The following is a 20,945-nucleotide window of genomic DNA, read 5'->3' as shown; positions in this document are numbered from 1 at the left end:
AGTAAAGTTGGACTCCCTACCTCACATCATAAACAAGTCAAAATGAACCAATGACTTGGGGTGTCTGGGTGGCTCAGTCGGTTAAGCATCCGACACTTGATTTCAGTTCAGGTCATGGTATCGTGGTTCCTGAGATTGAGCCCCACATCAAGATCTGTGCTGACAGTGTGGAGCCTGCTTGGGATCCTCTCTCTCCCTCTCTCTTTTCCCTTCCTTCACCCTGCTCATGCTCTCTCTCTCTCTCTCTCTCTCTCTCTCTCTCTTTTTCTCTGTCTCAAAATAAATAAATAAACATGAAAAAAATGAATCAATGACCTATAAGACTAAACCAAAACACTCTTAGAAAAAAACATAGAGGTGGGGCGCCTGGGTGGTTCAGTCAGTTAAGCGTCTGACTTCAGCTCAGGTCATGATCTCACTGTGTTTGTGAGTTGGAGCCCTGCGTCGGGCTCTGTGCTAACAGCTCAGAGCCTGGAGCCTCCTTCAGATTCTGTGTCTCCTCCTCTCTCTGCCCCTCCCATGCTCATGCTCTGTCTCTCTCTGTCTCTCAATAATAAAAAAATAAACGTTAAAAAAAAAAAAGAAGAAAACATAGAGGTATATTTTCATGACTTTGTATTTAGAAATAGATTCTTAGATATGACACTAAGGTAATAAGCAACAAAAGGAAAAATACATAAAATGGACTTCATTAAAATTAAAAACTTTTGTGCAAAGGACATTATCAAGAAATCAAAAGACAACCTATAGAATGGGAGAGATTTTCCTATCATATAACTGATAAGAAATCGATATCCAGAATATATAAAGAACTCCCACAACTCACAACAAAAAGACAAACAACCCAATTTAAAAATGAGCAAAGGGCTTGAATGTTCACAGAATATATACAAATGACCAAATAAGCACATGAAAAGATGTTCTACGCTATTAGTCATTAGTGAAGTGTAAATCAAAACCAGGAGATTCCACTTCATACCGACTAGGATGGCTATAAGGTTTTTTAAACAGGTGAATAACAAGTGTTGGTGAGGATACAGAAAAATTGTAACCCTCATACACTGCTAGTGGGAATTTTAAAAGGTAGCCACTGTGGAAAACAGCGTGGTGGCTCTTCAAAAAACTAAATATGTAGCATTACCATATGACCCAGTAATTCCACTCTTGGGCATATATGCCACAAAATTCAAAAGCAGAGACTTGAACAAATACTTGTATGCCAATGTTTGCTGCAGCATTATTCGCAACAACCAAAACATGGAAACAACCCAGTTGTCCATCAACGGATAAATGGATAAACAAAATGTGGTATATGCATACAATGGGGATGTTATTCATCCTTACAAAAGGAATGGGGTTCTGATACATGCTACGACGCAGACAAACCTTGGAAACATTATGCCGTGTGAAATAAGCCATACATAAATGGACAAATAGGATTTAATTCCACTTACATGAAATATCTAGAAGAGGCAAATTCATAGAGACAGAAAGTAGAATGGTAGTTACCAGGGGCTGAGGGAAGGGCGAATAGAGAGTTATTGCTTAATAATTACGGAGGTTTTGTTTGGGATGATGAAAAAATTTTGGAAATAGATCATGGTGATGGTTATACAACATTATAAATGTAATTAATACCACTGAGTCGTACACTGAAAGTGGTTAAAATGGTGAATTTCATGTTTTTTCTTATATATCCATAGTTTTAAAAATTATCTATTTATCTATCTAATATAGCCACAATTCAGAAAGGAGAAGAAATCCAGATAGAAACCAGAGCATTTTTCTTTTTTTTTTTTTTCAGAGCATACTTCTTATATTCTTCATCATTTCGCAGGGGTGGAAAACCCCCACATGAACCAAGATATATGAGATGGATTTAAAATTGAAATAAAAAATAGCCCAGCATATATTTTAAGGGCAATAAAAATTCAGTACATGGTCCACTCTCCACATTCCCGGTGTTTTAAAATCATAATTCAAATTCAAAATGGTGCCCTTGCCATCTTCCTAGATTCTTCATCACATTGGAAGTCCAAAGGGGTGTCTGGTACCAAAGGCATGAATGAAAGGCAGGGGAGGATGGCGAATGATAACCGTAACTGGCGCACAGAAGCTGTAGGAGTGAGTGATGGCATCACTCAGGAACAATTTAGCATGTAATGCAGGATTCAGCCAGAGCCAGACCTCGGGCAGGTGGGGGAAGCTGAGGCTAAGAACCAGAGGGTAAGAATGCCCTGGGGTTGACCACGGTGAACCAAGAAAGAACAAAATCAGAGCAAAACTGGAGCTGAGACCAGGGTCCAAAGACAAAGGTAAAGCAGGATCAGAATCGAGGAAGGTGGCAGGACAGAGTGATTAGCAACCAGGCTAGCTGCCATGAGCACTGTTTGAATGTGAGCCTCTGAACCATACTCTCAGAGGGTCCACTGCTCCCTGCTTCAGAACTGCTTCAGAACTCTACCACAGTCATAAAAAATTCAGGTAGTAGGGCCCCAATTCCAAGTCACTGAATCTGCATCTCTGGGGGTTGAACCCAGGTATATGCATTTTAACATGTTCTCAGATGGGTCTTAGGGTGTCTAAAGTATGAGAACCCCAGATCAGGGGACATATGTGCAGCTTCTGAGATAGACCAGAAGCCCACAGTTTCGACATGCCTGTTCTCCAATTGCGCTGTAGGTACCTTCCTGGGGGACTCTGCAGGTCCTGCCAGCAACTCTCAACTAACATAGACAGGTAACTCTAAACTTGCCGGGGCTGCAGAGTGCACTAACAACAGTGCCTGCTAGTCTTAGAGCACCTACCCTGTGCCAAGCACTGTACCAACTGCTTTACTGGCATTGCTACATTGAATGCTTACTTATGAGGGTCCTGTTACTATTCCATGTTTATAAATGATAAAGCTGAGACTAAGAGAAGCCAAAGCAACTTGTCCTGGGCCACCCAGGTGGGCAAGAACAGCTTCAGGTTCTAGGCCAGTTTGACCCAGAGAGCTCAGTTCTTTCCATACACCAACATGTTACAAAATTTTCAACAATAGTTTAAATTAAAAAAAAAAAAAAAAAAAAGCAGGGGGCTAGTCGTGGAGGTTGTAGCATTAATTGATGGTGAGACTTTGGTTAATTAAAAAACTTTTCTCAGCACAACATACCAAAGGCATGGTAGTAAAGTAAGAAAGATTCTGCTGTCTTTTCTAATCATCTTGATCCCCGAGCCAGAAGGTTTTGTCAGGTAATGTAATCTCGTTCTGGCCTTTTTTTTCATCTAAGTGAAGAAGGGTCTGAGATTAAGTTTGGGAGGAGATTGAAAACCAAAGCTCGGAGGAACAGATTAAAATGATTCCAGGCATCCTGAAGCAGGAGGAAAAAATGATAGGACTTTGTTGATGGAACTGCTGAAGGGAGATAAGACGCATCTCAGAGGGACCAGGGAAGAGAAGGAAAGAAGCTGAGGAGGGAACAGAGATAAACAAGGTAGAGAGAGGAGATAAGAGGCATCATGAGGACTGAGGGCCAGGCAGAGAAGAGGAAGGCAGGACCAGAGGCTCTGCAGGAGAGTAGGACCCAGGCCCTTTGCTTTCTCTTTTACCCAGGTATGTTTTTAAAGGGGAAGGGAGCCAGATTCATAGAATATTTTAAGTGCCAGATTCTGATTAGTCAATCTTTGAGCCTGAACAGATAGCCCCATTGAAAGTAAAGCTAAACTTGAGTCCCTTCAAGAATGGGAGACTCTTTGGGCTTCATGCCCTCCACACTGTCCCATCCATTTCCAGGTTGGTCTACTCAGACAAACTTAGAGAGAGAAGACATTGAACCTCACTAAGGTGATCAGGGGAAACCCTAAGACCCCCAGTCCAACCCCATCCACCTTACACAGGATTACAGTCATGAAGAGATCACTAAGGCACTTTATATACCTGGAAGGGCCAGAGCACAGGGGTTGAGGACATGAGCTCTGAAGCTGCTCCAGAGTTTGAATCCAAGCTCAACTGCAGATTAGCTACTTTACGATCTGAACTTTCATTTCCTCATCTGTCCAACAGGGTAAAACTGGCAACCCCCCTCATAGAGAGATTAAATAATGCATGTAAATTGCTTAGGGTAGTGCCTGACATACAGAAAGTGCTCAAATAATATTAGTGATGACTGCCAGCCCTGTTATTAGGTTCAAGCACAAAGCCAGGTGCACACATGAAAATACTTATCCATTGGATTGAGGAGGAATCAGGACATTTGATTCCCACTCTTGTGGGAACGCAGGCAGTGACTTTGTCTCTCTGTTCTTGCATTTTTCTCCCCCATCAAATGGAGATATCCTCCTCTTCTGACACAGAATACCATAGGTTTGGAGATGCTTAGAAACAAAAATGGGAAAACGGCACAGAAATACACAAGAGGTTATTTCCCTTACTGCACCATTGCTCTTATACCAAATTGCCTACTCTCTGCCATGTTTATGAAGCTTCACTGCAGCTAAGAATTTTTGCTATAATTTTCTTTCACCTACTAGGGCTGAATGTTTCTGCCTCATTCCTCTATTGACTTCCGATACTCACATGAAAGGCACAGTTCCCCAGCTTCAAGAAGGTGTGTCTGCAGAATTTCTAAACTTTTATCCTTTTTAAATCTCTTCAATCTTTTTGCCTCTCAGATACATTAAAGACAATCCAAATATTTGGAATCATGAAATGTGTAACACAGATGAAATGGTTCTGGAGACTGTAAGCTACCTGGGAAGAGAGACTAGGTCTGTCTAATTCATTACTATACCCCAGCACCTAAAATGGCTCTTTGGCACATAGGAGACACATTAGAGCGATGACAGCCATCTTGCAACCATGAAGAATGAGCCAAAAGAAGTCACAGAGACTCTACTATCTCAACATAAATCCGGATTTCTAGGTATGTGAAATAATTCAAAGTCTTTAAGTCACTACTTTTAAGTATTCTCTTACTTGCAGCTGAATACATTCTTACTAAGATAATGAGTAACTCTGCCCTGAGGAGGGTCTCCCATTATTTTTAGGTACAAGAGGGCAGATAGTTCCTTTTTACCAACTTCCTTACTCTGCAACAAAGGTTTCCATTTAACCAATCTCCCATGTTTCTTTTATAATCTTAGCGTCATCTCCTCATTATCCCCCTGATGTCTCTGAAAGATTAATAGCACCACCTTGACCCCTAGACATTCTTTCTCCGTTTATCTTTTCTGTTTTCTCATTATCACTTTCCACAGACCAAATATTATATCTTGATTTTTAATTACTTTAATGGGCCTCATCCATACTAATTGGGACATTTAGGTCATTATCTTGTCTCCTCAGATCTTCTTGGACAATTTTATTGATCATTTCTTTGAGCAAAATCATGTGGGGGTACTAGACCCACATAAACTTGTAACTTAGGCCAAAAGCTGTCCTGATTAATTAGCAACATTACCTTCTGGCACAAAGCTGCCCTGTCTTTAGAATCGTGGCTCATAGTCATTGCTGAGTATTAGCGTTATCTGAGGTGGCATAAAAACTCTTGATAGCCAGGTCTCTCCCCCCTCCCCATGCCCATTAAAATCAGGATTTCAGAGGGGAGTTGGACATCAGTAGTTTTTAATACTGAAATCCCCATATGATTTCAACGTGCTGTCGACTTTGAAAATCAATGCTTTAGGCCAGTACTTCTCAACCTAATGTTTGTATGAATAACATGGAGACCTTGTTAAAATGCAGATTCTGATTCTCTGGCTCCTCTAGAGGTGGGGGAATGACATTCCGCATTTCTAACAAGCTCCCATGTGATGACAGCAGCATGGTCTGAGCCCCACATTCTGAATAACAAAGGTCTAGAATCTAGAGTTAGTAGTCCATTTTAAGACGGGATCTAAACAAATTAAACTCCACTTGGGTCCCACTGTGGTGAAAACATCATCGCTGCAAGAAAGCCAAGAGCAGGTGATTGAAAGAACTCCAAGGGTGGTTGTTTTCAGCTCTAGTTTAGTTATGGACTCAGGTGGACCAATCATCCCAGTTTGCCCAGGACTGAGGGGATTCCCAGCATGCAGGACAAGGACAAGTCGCCCTAGTTATGGTAGTGTTCTTCAAAGAGCAACAGAACAGCCAAGTTTTACACTTCTACATTCTGATTCCTCTTTCTGGGAGTGTCAGTCACCCTAGGGTCAAGGGTTTGCTGGGAAAGATGGGTCAAGGGAAAGAAATGCATGCACCAAGAATGTAATGTTACTTCAGAAGGGTAAATAATCAGGCAGATCCAGGTGGACCTAGAAAAATCCAACGACAGGTTTGTGACATGGCCACAGAGGTAAGTCCAGGCGAGATGGTTTAGGTCTGTGCTCTAGCACTGGTTTACTGTGTAGCCTGGGGTAACTAAGGCCCCCTGTCAGGGCCTCGGTTTCATCAGCTAAAACATGGGAGTTGAATTGTTGGATACGTGGGTGTCTTCCCTGCACCCACCCCCCACTCCACGTGCAGCACCTCATAAAGCATACAACTGCAGAACAGCACCTTTCCAGCTCAGTTGGAAAGTAAACCCACCTTCCATTTTGTGAGCAGCCACCTCCAGCACATTCCAAGACCCTCATAAAAACATCAGCATTAATCATACTCCATCTAGTACATTTCTCTTCGCTGTCCTTTGATGTTCAGAGAGCTGAGAACTCACAGAGCCTTTTTTTTTTTAACGACTATAACATGTTTACAAATCCAATGAAATTCTATTTTGAGACCCAGGCTTTTGGTTACAAGTGGCTTCCTCCTTCTGATTCTGCCTCCACCCAGGGAGCTCACTTCTCAACTTTTTGTTTTCTTTAGAGAGACAAAGAGTCTCCCCAGCCACCCATTGCTGGATTCCTGTTAACCTTTCATTAAGCCTGCTGACAGCTTGGCTCCAACTCTTCATGAGTTAGTTCAACACATTCCCATTTAAATGTGTCCCACCTGGCTTCATTAAGGTTCCTGCCAGGTTCTCCACTTGCAGCTTCCTCTGCAAATGCAAATAAGATTCTGAGTAAATAATATGGGGACCAGGGAAGATTGAGCTATAAAGGATTGGGGGTTGGAGAACCATCAAAACACCCAGGTTGCCATGGATTTGAGCAAACTAAAATCCATCTGGGACCAACACAGGCCAATATCGCAATTCTGTATGCACAAAGTGTTAAATTAAGGCCCTCGCTGTGAAGCACAGGGTAGTGGTTAAGAGTGTAGAGTCCTTCCAGCCTGGTTCAAAGCCCTGCTCTGTCATAGGGATGTTGGTCCATGTGACCTTGGACAAGTTTCTTCACCTCTCCCTGCTTCTGTTTTCTCATCTCCAAAAGCAGGAGTAATTTACCTGTTTCACTGGGCTGCTGTGATAATCCAATGAGAAATTGCCTTGAAACACTTGGTAGAGTACCTAGACCATAGTGAATGCTTTTTAAGGACTGGATGTTATCTCATTTAGCCTAGAAAGACCAAGGTCCAGGTTGCAGAATTAGGTTGTTCTAAATCCTCAAGGTTTGATGGTGGACCCACTATGTAAACATCAGCTGTAAGAAGGATGTCTCCATCAAAGCCCTTCCTTGTGCAAATGGAAAATCAACACTGATTCCATTCTGTTGCATTTCCCATACGTGTTTTGTCTCATTTAGATTTTTAAGCTCTGTAAGGGAAGTGATTCTCTCTCCTGGGCCCAAGATACTAGGAAGTTATTTGTAGGTGGCTACCAATTCATCCTGATTGCACAGAGAGGGAGAGAGAGGAAAAACTAGATCAACAATCTCTTCTGATCAGGAAGTCTCAGCATAAGAATTGTATATTTATTAAGTCATCATTTGGCAAAACCCCACCCTACCCCCTGGACTTTGGAGTCTCAGACCAGTTGCCTTCCTCTAGCCCATGGCCATGTGTTGCTTGGCCAGGTCATTATTCTAAGTTGGAGTGTTAATGTCTTCAAGTGGACACAGACACATTCCACTTTGTAATGGCCCAGCACTTCCCCTTGCCTCACTCATCTATGTCGCTGCCTAGCCTCTGAAGTCCCGGCCACCCAGCCACCCAGCCTCAGGCAGAGCCCACATGCTTTCTCTATGCCAAAAGTAGAAGTCAGGAGACAGGAATCTACGATCTGTATTTAGAAAAGGATATCTCTGCCACAGCATGGAGAACCAATCGAGAAGGGAAGGGGTATAGATTGGGAGGCAGCTTGGAAGTTGCTGTACGAGTCCAGGGAAATTCCAGCTTAAATGAGGTCTCTGACAACCACCTCCACCTGGACCTTTTCCTCCTGTTGCAGGAAACTCCTGACTCTGTGCGACCACACACCCACCACTGCAGAGCACTCCTTAAGGGAGAATCTTCTCTTTAAAAAAACAAAACAAAACAGGGGGTGAGCCGAAATTATGGTGTGGTTCCACATTACTTCCTGAATTATTGATGAGACCCAGGGCTGCTCATACCATACCTGGAGTGGGGCACTGAACTCCGTAAGCTGGGCATAAAGAGAGAGATACAAATGCATACAAGGCAAAGGCAACTAGAGTAGAGAAGGGACCAGAAATCATGTCCCAGGAGCAAGGTACTTTGGAGAGACATGAAGCTCTCCTTCCAATATCTGGAGCGCTGCCAGAGAGGAGAGAGATTATACATGTTCTGGGTAAACACAGTAAATTCAACTAGGACTGCCAGGCAGGTGCTTTCTGGAGACAGCTTTGTTTTAAATATTTCTGTCTCAGAACTGCCCTGAGATTGAATGATCTCCTTTAGGTGTGGTAGTGAGCTCACCATCACTGAAATTATTCAAGCATAGTCTGGAAGATCCCTTAGCCTGATGCTACAGAGGAGATTAAAGCACCTGGCAGGGAAGGTTTGGTCTCTAAAATACCTTGCACTTGTGAAATTAATGCAAGACTGAATGGATGACACCAATGGAATAGATGGGGCTTTAAAAACAAAACATTCTAGGACTTATTTTGACAATTCCCACATGATGCCCCCATCCTCAATCCTAAGAAAAGGTGGCCCGTTAGAGTGTGAAAAGACCATCTTCAACTTCCCCTCCATGCTGCATATCTTCAGAGGTGTTTTTACACTCTCCAACATTGTCAAGCCTGTAAAGAGAAAAGAGAGGCTGAAAATGGGAAACACCAGGACCAGGAATAAACGGATGCTGCTAAATCACAAGGCCACTAACCATGGCTGTTACAGTTAAAAGAGCTCAAACTCCATCCGGTCCAAGCCTCTCCATTCACATATGGGAAAACTGAGGCTTCAGGAGATAAAGGGCTTTTGCAAATCTATTCTAATAAGGGAATTAAAAGTTTCTATATTGGCAAAATATAAAATTGTGATCTAAATGTGTTTATGACCTTGGAAAGTCACCTTGCTAAGCCCCAGTTTCCCCACTTGTTAATATTTATTTGTTAATTGGTATTTTGGTATTGACGTAATTGTTAATGAAAGCACAGTCTTCATCAGTTGACACCAGATCTTTTCATTTCTTTCCCAAAAAGCTATAAAACAGGACAGATATTCAAAATCTCTTTCCAGAGACTCTTCAGACTATTAAAAAAAAAAAAAACTGTTACAATGATCTAATTGGGCAGAGGCACCAAATCCCAGGAATGATATTCTACATGTTTTCATTTCCCCCACTGCCAGCTCTCTTCTCTGGAAACTCCTGTTTAACAACGTCCTTTTAAAATGAATTGCCCAGAGTTGAACAAAAAATTCTGAACACAGAGGAAAGTGACATATCACCTTCTCTCTTTTGCATGCCATGCTTCTATTAATGCAACCTGCCTTTGTATTTATATTTCGGGCAAACATAACACAGTGTTAACCAGGACAGAGGTTAATGTGAGCTAAATCCCACATCTTTTTCACCTCTAATGCCACATTTCTCCAACCCTGTATTTCATCAGAACACAAGAACAAGTCATTAAACCACTGAGTAGTATCTAATCATTTGTAACAGCTTGTACAATCATTACGACAATCAGTCATGCAAGATGAATTACCTTGTGTGTTTCTGGAAACAATTGGTTTTCATGACTTTCCCTGAAAAGACAAGGCCATGGTATAAGCAGAGTAGCTGTGTTAGGACATGTGAAATGCTGGGTTAAGCCAGGAGCTGCCTTCCCAAGAGCAGAGGTGGACCAAAGGTGAGAATTTAGGGACTGGTTTAGGCAGGGAAATGCATTCCTTTTCCCAGATCTACTGACTGCCTCTATGGGTCCCGAGGCAGTGCCCATCACTTACACAGTTGTTCCCATGTGTGGGCAATAGTGTTAGTCCGCTTCATTTTTAAGTCACTGCCCACTCATAATTCAAGCACTCACTCAAGTTTTAAAACACTTCCTTATGAGACATACTCAGAATTTCCAAAACTGTATGAGGACCAGTGGCCTCTGCCTTTACGAGGGCTTTGCATGAAGGCTGAAGACAGGCTTCCACTGAGTTTCCAATTCCCTTTGGCAGTGTTCACTAGGGACAGGTGCTGAAATGTACAAGTTTCGCTACTGCTGCTCAAACCAGTTGAGATGGTTACCAGTCTTATCTCCTTATCTACCACCTCGAAACAGTTTCTGTTGATGACTACAGAACAGTTTTCCCCCATTTTACAACAGGACGAGATGCCACATGCCTATACTTTGCATGACAACTTAAAACCCTGTTTCATGACTCCTTTTTGCTGTGTTTCAAAACTATTGTTTTGAAAGTGAGGAGTGGTGATGGGAAGGAGGGGTGCAAGGTCACAGACCGGCTGGAGAATCTAATAACAATTATGGATGCTGTCCCTTGAAAAATGCAGATATCAACATGCAAGTACCTTTACACATGATTTCAAGGGATTCACTTTCCCCCGAGGTCTCTCTGTGGAACCCAGGTAAGGAAAACTTGCTTTAAGGAGATAATAAGGCCAAGATCCTTCATGGCTTTCTTCCTGGGGCAGTCCTAGTCAGAGGAGGAGGCCAGGCCACGACTTCCTCCACCCCAGACAATGATAATAATAGCACTTTCCACTTAAGGCAGTAATGAGGGAGAAAAGAGGCACATCAAGAGCATAGCATCAGAACTGTCACAGGTTATGCATCCAGTAAATGAAAGTACTCTTTTTTTTTTCTTTTCCAAAATATAAACTCCATCAGGAAGATGATACATGAAGGCTTTAGCATCTTAGGGAGAATGAGTTTCCCTTGACCAGGATAGGGACCGGATGGAAAGAGGACTCTGGGGGATGGAGACAGGGGCAGAAAGCAGAATCTGTTCACTTTCAGGCCCTCCTGGAGCCTCCACAGCTCTGAGGGCTCCGTCCCACCTGGGCCTGCCCTCCTTACCTCGAAGGAAAAACGCCACAAGCAACACCAACAGCACAAATCCCACGGAGGGAGCAATGATCATTAGCAGGTCAGGATTGATGACCATTTTTACCTGGTGAGACACAGGGAAGGTGATGGGGCCACTCGTTTCTGAACTTCATACTCACACAGCTTCCAGTCCCAATCATATCTTCCCTCCATCAGCAGCCTCACTGCTTCTCACCCCATTTTTCCTGACATGTCTCAAGATCAAGACAAGGCAGCCTTACAAATCAGAAGTTTTTAAAAATAATCTCCAAAAATCTCCGACATCAGGCATATGAGCTGTGGGGCTCAGGGGTCTGAAGATAGGAAAGAACTGTGCTGTGAGCCCTGTGTTCTCCATGGTCAAGTCTCTTCGTTGGCTACCACCTAAATCCTTTGAGTTCTTCCCAGTTCTGTGCAGCTCAGGACCTCAGCTGACTTAGACCTCCAGAGGCAACAAGATAGAAGAGGGAAATGGAACTCAATTTCAACTTTTTGACAGCAGTGGTTCTCAAAGTGTAGCCAGGGGACCCATGAGATCAAAACGATTTTCATGAGACATTATTTGCCCTTTTCACTGTCATTCTCTCACAAGATGGAAGGTAGGGTTTCCCAGAGGTTACGTGCAAGTAATGGACTACTGTCACCATTCCGATGATAGAATATGCAAGCAGATAAGAGTATCTTTCTGTCTCCTAGCAAGCCAGACATTAATGAGATTTGCAGAAATGTCAAACAATGCCACTAATGCCACTTCTCTCGCTAATATATTTTCGTTCAGGGAAAATAGAGTTATTTTTCATAAAACGTTATTTAGGTCAACAAGTAATGGATTTGCTTTCTTTGCTTTTAAATGAATTAATTAACATCACTTTAAATTTGTTTTAATTTTTATGAGTGTACAGGACTTCTGACACCAAATCATTTGAGGAGTTTTGCTCTGCAGGCAACACCTAGTTCTAGTAGGGGCTCAATGCCACCTCTGCTGCCCAGGTCATGCTCCATTGCCTCACCTTCCTGTCCCTTTCTCCAACACAGCAGCAAGGAGGGACAACAATCTCTCTCTGCAGAGGGAGAAGGGAAGGAAGAAAGAAGGGATGGGGACGCTTTTCCCTTTTCCCTTATAGGTGTCTATGCTGCTGACAGTTTTTACTTGATGCAGCTTGAACCACTTTTGTGATGATAAAAATTAATGAAAGGCACGGTCAGCAAATAAGAAATATGCCGGTGGCAAGGGTTGATTCTGCAGGATGTCACTAACCCTGGGCCATGCAGAAGGAACACATATTGATCTTTCCATGTTTTTGTATGGTTTTTTTTCTTATTGGTTTCCAAAGCATCTGCACATATAGAAGTAACAATATGAAAGTTAGTTCTGCCAAGAGCACAAGTCTACAGATTCCTCAGCTAACTCACAACCGTTGCTGCTTAGATAGATCTGTCCTCCCCAGTTCATTTCTGCAAACCTCTATTGTGGATTTTAAAAATGGAAGTCATATGCTTCAAATACTTCACAAAAATTTTACCTCTTCTGATTGAGCTTCATTCTGCACAACCATTGCTGTCTCAGATTCTGGGGAGGAAAAGTGGGGGGAAATGTTTATATTTTCTGTGGAGGAATAAAATACCACATCCTGAAATAGGCATTTCAAACCTCATCTGGAATTTTAGTTGATGTGTTTAATCTTTCAATCCCATCTTTTCTTTTTGTATAATTTATTTACAACACATTTGTTTTGAGATGGTTTTATCTGATACTCAGCTGCTATCCAACATTATGCCACAGGAACATCTCCATTTTATAGATGGGTAGAGTGGGGCATTAGGTCAGCAGGCAATTGGGTCTACATTTTCTGTAGGTCCCAGCAACACATTCAGGATTTTTATCCAGCCAAAAAATGTGCCAATCCATTAGTTAACAAATATCTATTATGCATTTATTATAGGCCATGTACTGTGCTAGCCTGACCATCAACCTGGCTGATGAAATTTACAACTTAAGGTGGAAAACCAAATTTTTTTAAACAATTTTTTTCTAATTTTTTGTTTTATTGTTGAGAGAGACAGAGCTTGAGGTGGGGTGGGGGGAGAAAGAGAGGCAGATGCAGAATCTGAAGCAGGCTCCAAGCTCTGAACTATCAGCACTGAGTTTGATGCGGGGCTCAAACTCACAAACTGTGAGATCATGCCCTGAGCCGAATTTAAATGCTTAGCCAACTGAGCCACCCAGGCGCCCTCAGGAAATCAAATTGAAACAACAACAACAAAAAAAAAAAGTGAGTGGTTGAAAAAATAATGTCCTAATTGTGCAAAATTCTGGGAATAAATAATGCAAGATGTAGGGGCATATCACAAGGATGGCTGACCTGTTCTGGAGGACCAAGGGTAAGTGTTCTCCAGAAGGTGAAGGTCTCATGAGACATGGATGTTTTTATGTTATAAACAATAGTTGGGTTCATCAAGGAAAACATACTGAGAATCTACCAAACGCTAAGTACTATTCCAGGCACTAAGAATGCTAAGATGAACACGGCATTGCCCCACCATCATGAAATTTACAGTACATTACAGAAGGAAGACCAGTGGCCCCACGGGCCAAGGTAATGATGGACCATGGAAGGTTGCTGATGAGGGCAGGCACAGGGAGAGGCATGTAGCCTACCATCATAGTTCAGTGAGAACTTCTAGAATTAAGCTCCATGAGGACAGTGTCCCTCTGCCTGCTCAACAATGGGACCCCAACACTGCCTGGCACACACTCGTTGCTCAATAAGTGTTTGTTGAATGAGTAACACCTGAACTGAGTTAATGTTGGGTAAGAATTAGCAATGAAAGATAGTAAGGGCCTTTTAGGTAGAGCAGCATCAGCAAAGCCATGAAGCATGGAACAGTGTGGTTCCAAGTGGTATGGCAAGAGGCTGTGAAGGTAGAAAATGAGGAATGTGGAGTGGCAGAGGATGCAACAGAGATGGGCAGGAACCAGTCATGCTGGTAAGTCTCCGTTTAATGCTGTAGGCAGTGGGAAACTATGGAAACATCTTAAGCTTGTTATGGTCTAGTTAAGAGGATAAGGAAATAACCAGATGAGATGATCAGTTATCATCTGGTCCCAGGTCCGAAATTCAGAGCCAGTAGAAACAAAGGGAGAGAGACAGATTCCACAAATGCTTAGCAGGGAGATCAAGAGGAAGGACGTTCAAGGACATTGAACGTGAGGGTGAGAAAGAAACAAGTCTTAGATAATTTGCAGATTCCTTCTTGAGACTCTGGGCCATTGCCCAGCTGTCTGCTAAGACTGGGCACAGAAGAAGCAGAGCAGAAGTGTCCATCTCGGTGAAAAGGATGAGGAGTTCAAATTTATAGTCGGTGAGGAAGGCACCTGAGGGACACACACACACAACACTGGCCTAACGTGCAGTTGGCAGATTGAAATCTGAATCAAACTCAGGAAAAGTTGGAGTTGCAGATACTGATTTGGGAGTCATCGGTCTCCAAGGAGAGTTAAAATCCTCAGAGCATATAAGAAATCCAAGGTCTGCGTGTCCAGAGAGAGAAGAGCAGGAATCCTAAGAAACCCCAGCACTTAAAAGGTGGGCAGAGAAGGTGAGGGAGAAGGAAGCAGAAGAAACAAATGGCAGAGAGTAGAAAGTGAGAACTGTGTCAAGGAATCCAGGCCAGGAGAAAATGCCAAGGAAGAATGCAAAATCACATGTGCAACAAAACCTGCTGATAGAAACAGAACATAAAGCCACACATAGACGAGGCCTGAATATAATAAAAATCTAGGCCAATAATTACTGAAATTGATCATTGTTTCTCCCAGCCTTCCTTGCACTCAAGGCATAGGAAAAAACATGATGGGTTTTCTAAGGCTCATAATTTGGTACAAGAGTTTACTTCTTCGACAGGAAAAGTGACCTGTTGAATGCCTAGGAGCATAAACTCTGAGGAGAAAATTCAGCATGTTTTCATATCCTACAACTCAGTTATTGTTGTTTTTCTCTCTGCTATTATCCCCTAGAGCTGGAAATTGCAGGTAAGAATTCAAATCTCCTACCCCTGTTTTGTCAAAATCCTATAGTATTACAATCATTTGTGATGGATAAGCTGGAAATTGAAACCATCAAAGAGAAAAGCCATCCCAGGTCAGTTTTGTCACAGCTAATCTGTATTTTACATTGGAATTGTCTAATGGGAGAGACGTTTTGTAAACACAAACACTGCTGAGTGATACCAAACAATACTCCTCCTCCTCCTTCTCCTTCTCCTCCTCCTCCTCATCTTCCTTCTCTTCTTTAGAAATTGCCAAAAGGCCCAATGGAGGCACTCCAAACCCAGTGTTAGATAGAGTTAGACACCGAATAAATGGCTGGCGACATTTGTTCCCCATGAAACACAGTGACGCTAACAGCTAGGGGATGGGGTAGGCAAGTGAAGACTACTCACTTCTGTGTTTTCTGTGCTACCTTGGTCCTTCCACTCTCAAGACCCTGACCTCTTACACAAGCACATTCAGGCAAAGGCAGGAGCCCCCCAGAACTTGCAAGAAAAGCAATTCTGTGAGAGGGGAACTGTGGTAGATTAAGTATGGTCTTCCTCAAAATTATGTGTACTCAGAACCTCAGACTGTGACCTTTTAGAAATAGGGCATCTTTGCAGATGTAATTAGTTTAAAGATATTGAGATGAAACCATCCTAGATTTAGGATAGGTCTTAAATCCAATGGCAGGCATCCTCGTAAGGAGAGAAGAAGACACAGAGGGACACACAGGGAAGGCCACGTAAAGATGGGCAGAGAGGGGCGCCTGGGTGGCTCAGTCGGTTAAGCGGCCGACTTCGGCTCAGGTCATGATCTCACAGTCCGTGAGTTTGAGCCCCGCGTCGGGTTCTGTGCTGACAGCTCAGAGCCTGGAGCCTGTTTCAGATTCTGTGTCTCCCTCTCTCTCTGACCCTCCCCTATTCATGCTCTGTCTCTCTCTGTCTCAAAAATAAATTAAAAAAAATTAAAAAAAAAAAAAAAAAAAAAGATGGGCAGAGATTGAAGGCATGTGGCTTCAAGCCAAGGAATCTCTGAGGCGCCAGAAGCTGGAAGAGACGAGAAGGGATCTTCCCTTAGAGCCTTCAGAGAGAACATGGCCATGCTGACACCTCAATTTTAGGACTTCTGACCTCCTGCACAATAAGACAATAAATTTGTGTTGGTCTATGCCACTACATTTCTGGTAAATTTTTACAGCATCCTTGGGAATTCAAAAGAGACACAGTGATCACTAAGGTCTTCCACAGGAACAGCGGCTCTGGGGACGGGCACAAGGGATGACAGGAAGACTGACTCTCATTTAAAATGTTTTTGCACGCTTTGTACTTTCACCATATATGTATGGTTATCTACCTAAAAGAAATTCATCACCAGGTAATAACAACGATAAAAGAATCTTCAACTTAACCACACTTTTCCCAGGTCTATGGACTCACTGACACTTCTGATTAATATTAGACTTCCCTACAGGGTGAGAATGCATTTATATTAAAAAAAAATATGAAAATATGGACAGTCTTGGCAGAGTTGTCATTGTAAATCAGTAAATTGGCTTATGGGTACTCTGGCAAAGTGGAATTCCTGTGGGATTCCACCCCAGACCTTGGAGCACTGTGAGAACACACCTGGGTCTCCCCAACGCTGCACTGCCATCTCTGAATATGTATCTACCCCAGGTTTCCTGGCTGTGTGACCTTGGGCATGATATTTGCTCTCTCTGAGCCACAGTTTACTCATCCCAAAATGCTGATATTGCCCCAACCAATCTCCTATGTCCTTTTCAACCTTTAAATTTCTGGATGCCTTTGTAAAAAAGAATTTGAGTGACCTGAGAAAATGATTATTTTTCATGGTAATTTTTTAAAAAGGATGTAAAGCTATGCTTAGTATAGAAAATCAGTATGTAAATACTTAAGAACATACAACAAACACATGCATACCTCTTGCTTCACAAGGAAAACTGAAAAGAAATACTGAAAGACTAGATACATCTGACATTGAATGGAAATATTATAGGCAATTAAAAATTTTTTAATTAGTACTTTTTTATAATTTCTAGATTTTCTCAAATGAGAAAATTTTAACTGTAAAATATATATTATATGTTAATTCCTGAAAACTCTCCAAGATGCCTGAGTCAAGAGCAAACTCTCAAGGTTTCGCTGAAGCACTGCCACAGTGACCTTCTAAGTGAAACTTTGAAGATCACTGTTAGAAACACATCAACTCATAGCTGAAAAAGAACTCAGTGATGCTCTTAGTAAAAGACACCCCCCCTAGATACGAGTACTGGTGTACAAAGATGTTCAGGAGATGTATACACACACACACACACACACACACACACACACACACACACATATATGTATGTATATTATATATTATATATCATATATATGTGTATATTACATATTATATATCATGTGTGTATATTACATATTATATATGTATGGAATATGTATGTGTGTATTATGTATGTATGTATATTACATGTTATATATATGTATATTACATATTATATGTGTGTATGTAATATGTGCATAATATACATATATATGTAATACATATAAGTCTCTAGAGCAAGAATATGGACTTATAAATAGGCAGAGAGACTTTTCTATATCAAAAATGGTTTGTTTGTTTGCTTTTAGATAATGAATGCATGTAAAAACTGGTGAAATCCAAGTAGAGTTTGTAGACTTGTTAATTGCATCATGCCAATGTCCATTTCCTACTTTGACCACGTGCTACAGTTATGTAAGATGTTTGTGGGGGGGGGAGCGGGAAACTGGAGGAACATATAGATTTCTCTGTACTATTTTTGCAAGTTTGTGTTGAGTCTAAAACTGTTTCAAAATAAAAAGCTTTTAAAAAGTGGTTTAAATATCAGCATTTCATATGGTTCAAACTAATACATGCATAGTGGCTTTGTAATAAAGATTTATTGAAAAAAATGTTGAATATATTTTAAAGTACGTTTAAAAATGATTTTGTAAAATTTTTTGTGTGAAAAAAAATGATAGACGTTACTCTGTCGTGAGAAAAAAAAAATGATCTGAAAAGATATAGCCCAAACTGTTATGGTAATTATTTCTTCATCTTGGTCATTTGGGGTGAGGGCTTGGGAAGAATTTTTAGAATACAAGGACATTTCACTTTACAGTGTTTTGCTGTTTTCTTTTACAAGAGCATGTATTTATTTTATAACATAAAAATATAAAGTGTAAATGTTAAAACCACAACATAAAAATATTGCCTTTTCTTTTATCATCTAGTAGGATAGGAAGCAGTATTCATTGCATATGCTGGAAGAGCTCTGTTGAAGGAGACTCACATCTGCCCTTTCTAAAGAATGTGTCCTGTATCTGGATGAGGTTGAATCCAACCTGCTGCCTGTTTTTGTACAGCCTGAGAGCTAGGAATCATTTTAATATTTTTTTATTGGGGAAAAATCAAAAGAAGAATAACTCATAACACATGCAAACTACAGGCAATTCATATTGAATGCCCATCAGTAAAGTTTTATTGAAGTGCCCATTTGTTCATGTGTTATCTGGGGCTGCTTTTGTACTACAAGGGCAGAGCGGAGTAGTTGAGACCACCAGCATGGCTGGTAGGACCGAAAATATGTACAGTCTGGCCCTTTACAGAAGAGTTTGCTGACTTCTGGTATAGTTAGTCCCCGGATGCAAAAACAACACCCATGGAGTCAGGGAATTAAATGTGTTATATCAGAGCACAATTTTAATGCTAAAACCTTCAGACCTTCAGACCCTAGAGTGATGAGACTTCCCCTCAAGATGGTTATGCCTAAGGTAGTGGATTTGAATTTACTCACTGAAATAAAACTACATGCTATGTGCAGATCTGGAATGGCATTGAATTTTGAGTTAAGAAAATCTTTCAAAATCCATTTTGAACATCACCCCTTTTGCCATCCCACTGGTGGAAATTTGCTTCAAAATTACTTGGAACTCCCTGTAAAAGTCAACTTATTGAGCACTACAGTATGCCTGGCAGAGCGATAAGCACTTCATATAAATTATCTCACTTAATGCTTATACCATCCATTCTACAGACATAAACTGAGGCTGAATAAGTTTAAATCACTCTTTCAAGGTAGCACAGATAATAAAAGGAAATTTGAACTCAACTCTGAATGACTCAAAAAAATCATGATTATAACCACTCTGAGAGGAAAGAAAAAGAGCATATTAGCATCCTATTTGAAAATACAAACTCTAGCCAGTGGGCTACATGCCAGAAATCAACTGGAAATAAAAGCACTCTATATTCTCAGTGGGTCTGTTTAAAAACTGATAACTAAGTAATTTGACTCATTAAATTCATAGACACAGGACTCATCTGTAAGTACTTTTAAAGCAAATTTAGTTCTGATATAAGTCAACTCAATGATACAATCTTAGCACAATCCTAGGACTTTAAAAGTGACAACTTCAAGCCTTCAGGTGTTCTTCCATAGGTAGCATCTGGCTTATGCTGCCCCCTTCTGGACCACTGGTGGTATGGCCTTAAAAATTCAAAGGCAAGATAAAAAAGATCCTTCTGAGAGTATTTTAGATTTGAAAAGAATTCGAAATTATCTCCTCTGATCCCCCCCTTTTTAAGGAAAAACTAAATTCTAGAGACAGTTTCACTCATTCAGGGTTTCATAGTAATGAGTAACGAAGGAAGTGACTAGGACCCATATTTTTTGTACTTGCCTGGCAGCACTAATGCAGATCTGGAATTTCAAAACGGCTGTTGAAAACAGAAACACAACTTTCTTCAATTCACATACTTGCTTTAAAATTTTGGAGACCTCTGAATGTTTTTAATATGTGCAATGATCAAAAGAGCACCATACGCTGAAATAAATCAATCATTCCATATGTGAGTCAGGTGTTCCTTAGCACCAAGGGCAAAATTGGGTAAGGACCTTTTTTTTTTTTTTTTTTTTTTTTTTTTAATTTTGAAAGGGAACAGACAGCAAATTGGGTTGGCACCCAATGTGGTTCATAAAGAAGGAATGGTAAGATGACTTCACATTTCATGCAGATGAGTTAACAGAAGGAAACTCTAGAACACCATTATTTAAGAGTCACTGAGTTCCGGGGCACCTGGGTGGCTCAGTTGGTTGAACATCTGACTTCAGCTCAGGTCATGACCTCACAATTTCTGAGTTCCAGCCCCACATTGGGCTCGTTGCTGTCAGCATGGAGCCAGCTTCAGATCCTCTACTCCCCCCACCCTCTCTCTCTCTGCCCCTCCCCTGCTCACTCTCTCTCTCTCAAAAAAGTATATATATATTGTATATATGATATAAATTTTATATCACATATATATCTATATATTTTTATATATTAATATCACATATTTATATATTTATATATATGTGATATAAATTTTATATCATATATATATATTTTTTTAAGTCACTGAGTTCCAAACTTTGCGTCAAACTTCCACTGCCTCCAAGGATGCCCCACCAACAAAAATGTCGTCATTATTATGAGAGCCCAGAGTTGTCACCTCAAGTCACTACTCTCACGTGCCAATATGAAGTGAAACA

General features: G+C 41.2%; 1 protein-coding gene across 5 annotated transcripts in view; it reads right to left on the bottom strand.

The window, feature by feature from the left end:
- Positions 1-8,103: 8,103 nt before the first annotated feature.
- TIMD4 (T cell immunoglobulin and mucin domain containing 4) overlaps positions 8,104-20,945 on the bottom strand; it is a 39,602-nt gene continuing 26,760 nt past the window's right edge. For all 5 annotated transcript variants that reach the window (XM_042948443.1, XM_042948450.1, XM_042948455.1 and 2 more), the window contains 4 exons: positions 12,861-12,907; positions 11,329-11,422; positions 10,009-10,048; positions 8,104-9,099 (listed from right to left, as the gene is read on the bottom strand). In XM_042948443.1, coding sequence (XP_042804377.1) covers positions 9,015-9,099; positions 10,009-10,048; positions 11,329-11,422; positions 12,861-12,907 — 266 coding nt within the window. In that variant the 3' untranslated portion in view covers positions 8,104-9,014. The remainder of the gene's footprint in view (positions 9,100-10,008; positions 10,049-11,328; positions 11,423-12,860; positions 12,908-20,945) is intronic.

Source organism: Panthera leo, chromosome A1 (assembly GCF_018350215.1).
Source record: "Panthera leo isolate Ple1 chromosome A1, P.leo_Ple1_pat1.1, whole genome shotgun sequence".
Classification (NCBI taxonomy): domain Eukaryota; kingdom Metazoa; phylum Chordata; class Mammalia; order Carnivora; family Felidae; genus Panthera; species Panthera leo.
Note: the sequence above shows the minus strand (reverse complement) of the source record. Positions and strands in the feature narration are given on the sequence as shown.